Raw genomic sequence first — 8,761 nt, forward strand, 5'->3', positions numbered from 1 at the left:
ATCATTGATGATTGTGCGACCCTACCTGATGACCTGAATGCTTTTTATGCTTTCTTTGAGCAGAAGGCCAAAAGGGTGATCACACCCATCCCTTCAAACTCGGGTGTGCCATTTCTCAGGGTCACAGTTGCAGAGGTTAGATGAGCCTTCCTGAGGGCGAACCCACAGAAAGCAACTGGCCCAGGAGTTCCTGGCCGTGTCCTTAGTAGTTGCATGGACCAGCTAGCGGGAGTATTCACAAACATCTTTAATCTCTCCCTATTCCGTTCTGACCTGCTTCAAGACAACCACATTCATCCCAGTGCCGAAGAAAAGCAAGATCTCAAGCCCAAACGGCTACCGTCCAGGGGCTTTGACATCCACCATCATTAAATACTTTGAAAGACTGGTTAGCACGCGACAAAAGCTTTCACTGTACCTCGGTACATGCAACAATAAACATTTTTAGAAGGTGCATAATAAAAATTGAACCATGCTCAAGTTAAAGGTGATTGAAGTAGCAAAAACTTCAAGTTTGACTTTGAATTAAAAAAATCAACCCAAAATTACTTCTCTAGGGCCAGAGATGCTGCCTCACCCACTGAGTTTCGCTCCATAGATGCTGCCTTGCCCACTGAGTTTCCCCAGCATTTTTGTCTACTCTCTCTGGGCCAGAGTGCTTACTAAGCGGTTAATAGAGATTGGTAGAGCATTAAAAATTCAAAATGGCAAAAGGGTATTTTCCATTTGCAAGCACCCAAAATGTGTCGAATTCCCTATTCCATTGATTACAAAGAAAAACAACACAGCACAGAGAGGGAGGGGCAGTGAATGGTCACTGACAGTGACAGCAGGATTTCAGCACCAAAATCCTGACGTTGTGATCAGTCAGATTGAGAAAGATTGTCAATGCCAAATATTTGTCATCATTACGAACAGACGAAGGTTGCCTCATTTAAAAGAAAATGCACAAGCTCTAGACCAAGAACAATTTCACAGAGTGATATATCACAAACAATCAAAACCAAAGCAGTGTCCATGAATGTTACACTAGCAGGAAAACGACCATCATTCATATTAACATGTTATTTTCATTGCACCCTAATGATAATTTCCTTCTGTACCCAATTGTGTCATTTATAGAATATCTACCAAACCTGGAACACAACTCTCCTTGATTTCCTACCCTTCAGCCACCCCTTCCCCCAACTTTCTGAGAAAGTCACAAGATAACTTCATTTCTAGAAACTACGTATTCGTGTATAAATATATATTTCTAGGATGACAGAATCCTGGGGAAAAAAAAGTTTAAACGTTTCTAATACATTCATTTTATTTGTAATATTCATTTTAAGTACACATTTATGCACATGCAGTTCAAAGATATTAATAGTATTGCAACTGCAGCTATTCAAACCTCAACAATACACCAATCACCCCAATACCCACGGCACCTCCAATTGAAAACCTAGAGCCAAGAACATCAGGATAGTTCACCGAGAAATCACCGAGGCAAACATAAGAAAGTCTTGACTGACACTCTGCTTGGCTGAAGATTGCTGGAATAAATTATGTGCACAAAGCATGTACAACAATCAAGAAGATGCTGACAGGAAACTAAAGGTCATTTCAGAAAGTGTCCTATAAAAATCAGTCTACCCAATAGCGCATTTTAAAAAGCTTCCAATTTGGAAGCTGCAACATAATTATGTGGATTTATAAAATATTTTGCTTAAGCAACTATTAACCCTTCTATCAAATTCAAATTTGCAGCTACTTCAAGTTTTGACTTAAGTACAGAGTAATATTTCACTAGACCGGCACTCATTGGATTAAATTAAGTCTTCATGCTCCAAAAAACACCTTATATGTGGAATAAAAGCAGGTGTTATTTTTACTTATTTATTTTAATCGTCTCATAAAATTCTAGTTACGAGTTTTGACAATTTCCTCTTGCTACAGCCATTGAAGACACTGCAGTTTCCATGACAATTACTCCAAATGGTCAGATTTGTTGGTTTAATTTCAAAAGACACTAAACACTCAAAAATTACATCAATTACTGCTTTGTGAAACATGTTGCATTTTCAAGAAAATAAATGTTTTCTTAAAAAAATTAAGAATCCTTGTGGTAGTTAATTTCTGTCTTTCCTTACTCAACAATTAATTAATTCAAAACACAGCAGACTGTAGCATGGAATGAAGATACAAGACTGGATTCAGACAAGTGTCAGTCCAGCCTTTAGTACAAAAGATAGACACAAAATGCTGGAGTAACTCAGTGGGACAGGCAGTATCTCTGGAGAGAAGGAATAGGTAACGTTTCAGGTCGAGACCCTTCTTCAGACCTTCTGGTTTAAACCAGCATCTGCAGTTCCTTCATACACAACCTTCAGCACAGGTAGGACAAAATATTAGATCACAATACAGATATAGTACCAATAGTGATGTACAAGTTGGCTATTTGGCATTTAATACAAAATAACCTTGCATCAATGGCACATAAAGTGGACATAATGCTCCTTCAGTTTACACTGAAACAAAGTGCTTATCAGATTCACATTCAAGTCTTCCCTAAGCTTTTAAAGAAAAGAAAATAGAGCACTGGAGTAACACAGTAGGTCAGGCAGCATCCCTGGAGAACATGGACAGTCAACATTTCGGGTTGGGACCTCATTTCAGATCCGAAACGCCACCGAATCTTGTCATCCACAGATGCTGCCTGACTCGCGTTTCCAGCATCAGGGGTTCCTGTGACTAGCATTTTAAGAAAACCTTTGATAGAACTAATTTTTAAACTCATCCAATGCCTAACAGACATAAAAACCATAGGGTTAGCAGAAAGGTCAGCAAGTCATTTGGTTGCAACAGGTGCATCTTGAGTTGAAATAAGCAATAGAAATTCCACAGGTAATAAAAAACGATTTTGATTTGGGACAGAGTTTGTGCATTGAAATAGTTAAATCCTTGCCCAGAAAGAAAACGGGGAAACCTAGAAATTTCAACTTAAGTCAGGGGTCTGTAACCTTGTTCTGCATAGGGACCAGTATGCATGTCTGTGAGCGGATGGCGGGCCACATCTATCACATGTACACATGGATCCCGCCCCCATCCCGGATCACAGAAGATGCGCGGCTGTGCCAGCGGCTTTGCGCAGGATGCGGTACAGCCAGAGCTCAGTGCTCGTCTGCTCTGCCATTGCGGCCATCAGCACAGGCCTGCTTGCGTCACCGCGCCTGGGCGCTGCGGCCTCGGGAGGTATCGGAGACGACGAAAGTCTGCGGGCCGGATGATTATGGGGGGAAAAAAAAATACACCTGCGGGCCGGATGATTTCAGGTTGCGGGCCGCATTCGGCCCAGAGGCCATAGGTTGCCGAACCCTGACAAGTCAATGGGGAAGAGTTTTTAAAAATACAAAAATTATGAGAAACTAAACCAACAGCTACATGGCCAAAAACAAATAGAAAGAAAAAACAATGCAGGTTTTTGTTTTAAAATGGAAAATAACATTGACCAATTTGATTTTATTCAAGGTATGAGGGAGAGTGAAGTGGGTAATGTAATCAATGTGGAGAATAGAGATGATGCACAAAACTCTGCGATTATGGATGCAACAGTGCATTATCTGAACTTTGATCCCTCTGATCCCAGGGTTTGGAAAGCAAGAGGTGAAGCATAAACTGCAGACCAGAGTTGGGCTGAAGGGCCCATTTCCATGCTGTACAACTCCATGAGTATGACTCCATGAAACATCATGCTAGAGCACAAATGAAAGAGTGTTCAACTTTGGATACTACACTGTAGCAAAGGCACATCATTTCAGAGTAATTTACCAAATTTGTTCCACAATTACTTGAATGGCCGAGAGGAGTTGAGACCACAAGCCATGGAGCAGAAGGCCAAGAGAAAGCCAAGCATTAGTAGATGCATTTTAAACCATGCAAAGTTATGTAGTGTAACTATAAATAATGAAAATTGATTTGTCATCACCAGATAACATAGATTTTATATGTTAATAAAATGACAGTGCTGACATAATGCAAAGGGTCAGACAGCATCTCTGGAGAACATGGATAGGTGTCATTTCAGGTTGAGAACCATCCCAAAACATCACCTGTCCATTTTCTCCAGAGATGCTTCAGAAGGAACTGCAGATGTTGGTTTACACAGAAGATAGACACAAAATGCTGGAGTAACTCAGCGGGACAGGCAGCATAACATCACTTGATAGAAGGAATGGGTGACATTTCAGGTCGAGTCCCTCCTTCAGACTGAGAGTCAGGGGAGAGGGAGACGCACAGATAAGGAAGGGTAAGGTGTGAAAAAGAGACATCAAAGGAGATGGTGCTCAAGGAAAATGTAGAATAGATCATTGTTAGCTTGGAAAAGGTGACAACAAAGCATACAGAGATAAAATTTAATCAGGCAGCTTACACCCCAGCAGTATGAATATTGACTTCTCTAACTTCAAGTAATCCTTGCTTTCCCTCTGCCTTCTTCCCTCCCCTTCCTAGTTCTCTGACCAGTCTGACTGTTCCCCTGATTAAATGTTATCTCTGTATGCTTCTGTGTCTCCCTCTCCTCTGGTTCTCAGTCTGAAGAAGGGTTTTGACCCGAAACATCACCCATTCCTTCTACCCAGAGATGCTGCCTGTCCCGCTGAGTTACTCAAGCATTTTGTATCTAACTTCTCCAGAGATGCACCCTGACCCATTGAGTTATTTCAGCACTGCCGTTTTTTTTGTAAACCAGCATCTGTAGTTGACCCAAAACGTCACCTCTCCATTTTTCTCCAGAGATGATGCCTGACCCACTGACTTACTCCAGCATTTTGTGTCTAGTTTCTTTTTGAACAGATGCAGTAATGATATTTCCCCAAATTGGGGTACCTAGAAAGAGGGGGTCATGATCTCAAAATGAGTAGTCAGCCACTCAGGGCAGACAAGATGATATTTCTACAATAGACAACAGATGCAGGAGTAGGCCATTTGGCCCTTTGAGCCAGCACCGTCATTCACTGTGATCATGGCTGATCATCCACAATCAGTACCTGTTATAACTCCACTATCTTTAACTCTATCTAACTCTCTCTTGAAAGCATCCAAAGAATCAGCCTCCACTGGCTTCAGAGGCAGAAAATTCCAGATTCACAGTTCTCTGGGTGAAGAAGTTTTTCCTCATCTCCGTTCTAAATGGCCTACCCTTTATTCTTAAACTGTGGCCCTTGGTTCCGTACTCCCCCAGTATCCTGTCTCCAGCATGTCCAGTCCCTTAATAATCTTATATGTTTCAATAAGATCCCTTCTCATCCTAAATTCTAGTGTAGACAAGCCCAGTCGCTCCATTCTTTCAACATATGACAGTCCAGCCATGCCAGGAAATAACCTTGTGAAGGCAGAGAAGGCAGGTACGGGATACTGAGTTGGATGATCAGCCATGATCATATTGAATGGCGGTGCAGGCTCGAAGGGCCGAATGGCCTACTCCTGCACCTAATTTCTATGTTTCTATGTTTCTATGAACCTAGGCTGCACTCTAGGAATCTAGCAAATTTATCAAATTTGGTGACTAAAACGGCACACAATACTCCAGGTGGTCTCACCAGGGCCCTGTTAAACTGCCGAAGGACCTATTTGCTCCTGTACTCAACTTATCTTGTTATGAAGGCCAACATGCCATTAGCTTTCTTCACTGCCTGCTGTACCTACATGCTTACTTTCAGTGACTGATGTACAAGGACACCCAGATCTCGTTATACTTCCCTTTTTCCTAACTTGACCCCATTCAGATAATAATCTGCCCCTGTTCTTGCCACCGAAGTGGATAACCTCACATTTATCCACATTAAACTGCATCTGCCATGCGAGCTGAGGAGAGCTGCTGGAATTCAGTTGGCTTGATTGTAATCATGTATAGACTGGTGGAATACGGGGTTGGTGCATAGAGACGCTGAGATAGAACATCAGCCATAATCATATGAAAATACCGAACAACTTAGTCCAACACCGAACTTAAACTCCCGTTTTATATTTCGTATGTTCTAATATGAATCACCTGCATAAACAGGAGGATTTTAAAAATCACCCCTTCCACACAATCCATCAGGTCAATCTACAAAATATCACCGTCCAACGACCAATAATGGCAAAAGCCGACAAACACGTAGCATCTCAGAATTGCGTTAGTTAACTGTATGTTAAAGTAATTCAACTAAATACCAAAGGTTTACCTACCGGCTTCGGCATTTTGTCTCCTTCCTCGCCAGCAGACAAGCACGATAGAGTCAATGTAATCCCCCCCCCCTGTCTGTTGAGTACATCAAATAGAAAAGAGCTAAATGCAAAGTATCAATTACATGCTTTGTTTAATTATACTCTGAATTACAAGATATCTGTACAGTACGTTGCATTAAATAATTACCTAGCTCAGCTCTCGCTTACTGATTGGCGGCTGCGTCGTTTTTTTTCTCCGAGTCGGCAAACGAAAACGGCAACACGTTAAATGAGATTGATGGTCGGCGCGGCCATTGAGGACGGTAGAGGGGCGGCATGAGCGACTTACGCCTCCAAGGCCACCCCGCCACTCGCCGGCTGCTCGCCTCGGCCTCCACCACCCATTGGCTGGTGGCACAACTGGCAACAGTAACGGTTTTACTAAACCAATCAGAGCTGCCGGAAGGCGGGATCTCCACGTTCCCAGGGATTGTCCAATTTGATTTAACAGGAGTGAACACAAACTTGGGTTTTAATTTATTATTTGGCGCTTACGGACAGGTTTAAGCAAGGGAAGGGCACTCAGAAATCAGCGCAGGGAAATATACCAAACTAAGATGAACAAGTATTTAAATAAAGGCGCCATCATAAAAATAACAGATTCACCATTAAATAGATATTTTTTGCACGAATCTATTTTTCTGTTCCGATAACATAAAGGGCAAAGAAAATGATGCTGGCATAGTACATTCAATAGACTGACACAGTAACACCTCTTTACTTGCGGGAGAATGCAATTTTTTGTTAAGTATCCGTGTCAAATGTAATGTTATAATTACACTTCGTACGAAGCAATATTGTCACAAGCCAGGATTTGAATAACGTGAAATAATTAGTTCTACACTTACACGCACTAAACAGTTTAAATAGTTTTAAAAGGGTTGAAAACAATATTGATAATCGTGCTGATTTTAATGCACGACAAAAAACGACATAAATAACACACAAGTAGATATTCCACAATGTGATTGATCTCTTTGTCCTGAAGTTTCCAAATATACCCATTCATTCAACTGTTGCAGTTCAGTCTTACTCAACCAGTTTGTTGCCATGTTTCAACATTGAAACAAAAAAGCAGACGCAATGTTACCAATTAAATACTGAACAGAGTTCAGTGCAATGTTATTATTGGTAAGGTACACAAAAAGCTGGAGAAACTCAGCGGGTGCAGCAGCATCGCTGCCTCGGGTCTATGTGTTGTTTTTTTTTCCACGGTCATTTGAAGAAGTTGTCTCTGAGCAGAGGAATGTAGCGGTAAGACCCGGCTTCATTAATACCTTCAAGGCCTGAGACAAGGGAGAAGCATTGGGGCAGGGAATTCCTTACACGCGTTACTGGCTTTGCTCTTGAAGTAAGGCAAAAATAGAAGCAGAATTTACCTGGGCGTAAAAACCGACCTCTCTAGAGGTCACGTGAGGAAAAGAACTCCCAAACAAATTGTCCTTCTCAAATTTCTCTGCTATTGATGATGAAGCGATGCAATTTTCAGCGGGAGGATCGCAACATGGCCGCCAGCGAGTGCAAGGCGTGGTTGCCTCTGACACATCTCTGTGCCGCCGTCAGCTACTTGGCGCTGCCTGCCTGCGCCCCCCTCCCCCTGCCCGCCCCCTCCCCTACTCCCTGTAAACTGAGACGGTGCAGCGATGCCAGAGGTGACCGAGGGAGCTGGCCTGGAGCAATGGAAGCTGTGCCAATGACCCGGTGACAGTGCGCAGCGATCACCCAGTGTTCCGGACACCGCTTATCTGTTCGGCTGCTTCTTCAGCACCTGCGGCGCTCGGACTCGTTCCCAGGCCAGGGAAGGATGCAAATTGATTTATGTTCAATATTTCGTCTTTTTACCTTTGCTTGGCATCAAACGAATCCCCAAACCTACCTGCCGCATATGTGAAAAGTAGGATCTGCAAGCGGGCATCTGCAAACTCTAGCACCTGCAGTTTTATTTTGCATTTCATGGAGATTTTGCCAATTATTTATTCGCCTTTTGCTTTACTAATATATATGTGAAAAGATCTTCCTATATTTGCATAACCACATTCCCAGTAGAAAAGATTGTCAAGAACATAATTGAAAGCGTTTTATTTTAATTACTGTTTTAAAACATGCAATTTGATGTAACTAAATCCATCGACAGTAACAATTTTAAGTAATCAGAACATATGTTCCTAACTTGGGCTGCCCAGACTTATTCCCAGTTCGCCCGGCCACATGTCGCAAGTTTGGGAACAGGCACTGCGCGCTATTCTGACTGCGCAAGCCATGATTAATGAACAGTAACGATGTCAAAAATAAGAGCAGAACTAAGAACACCCATTGTTCTATCACGCACGAATGCTACTGCAGATTCTGGCATGGTCTGAAGAAGTGTCTCGACCCGAAACATCACCTATCCATGTTCTCCAGAGATGTGTAGGAAGGAACTGCAGATGCTGGTTTATACCGAAGGATAGGCACAAAATGATGGAGTAACTCAGTGGAACAGGCAGCATCTCTAGATAGAAGGAATGGG

General features: G+C 42.4%; 1 protein-coding gene across 2 annotated transcripts in view; it reads right to left on the minus strand.

Annotated features, from left to right (window-relative positions):
• The window catches only part of rdx (radixin), an 88,804-nt gene extending 80,969 nt beyond the window's left edge, over nt 1–7,835 (minus strand). The window contains exons 1-2 of one of the 2 annotated variants that reach the window (XM_033022714.1): nt 7,632–7,835; nt 6,214–6,286 (exon numbers count right to left, since the gene is read on the minus strand). In XM_033022714.1, the coding sequence (XP_032878605.1) occupies nt 6,214–6,225 (12 nt within the window). In that variant the 5' untranslated portion in view covers nt 6,226–6,286; nt 7,632–7,835. Of the gene's footprint in view, nt 1–6,213; nt 6,287–6,400; nt 6,564–7,631 lie in introns of those variants that run through there. The other variant, XM_033022713.1, reaches the window with a different exon arrangement.
• Between the last annotated feature and the right edge of the window lie 926 nt (nt 7,836–8,761).

The sequence above is a fragment of the Amblyraja radiata genome, chromosome 6, assembly GCF_010909765.2.
Source record: "Amblyraja radiata isolate CabotCenter1 chromosome 6, sAmbRad1.1.pri, whole genome shotgun sequence".
In the NCBI taxonomy this organism is placed as follows: domain Eukaryota; kingdom Metazoa; phylum Chordata; class Chondrichthyes; order Rajiformes; family Rajidae; genus Amblyraja; species Amblyraja radiata.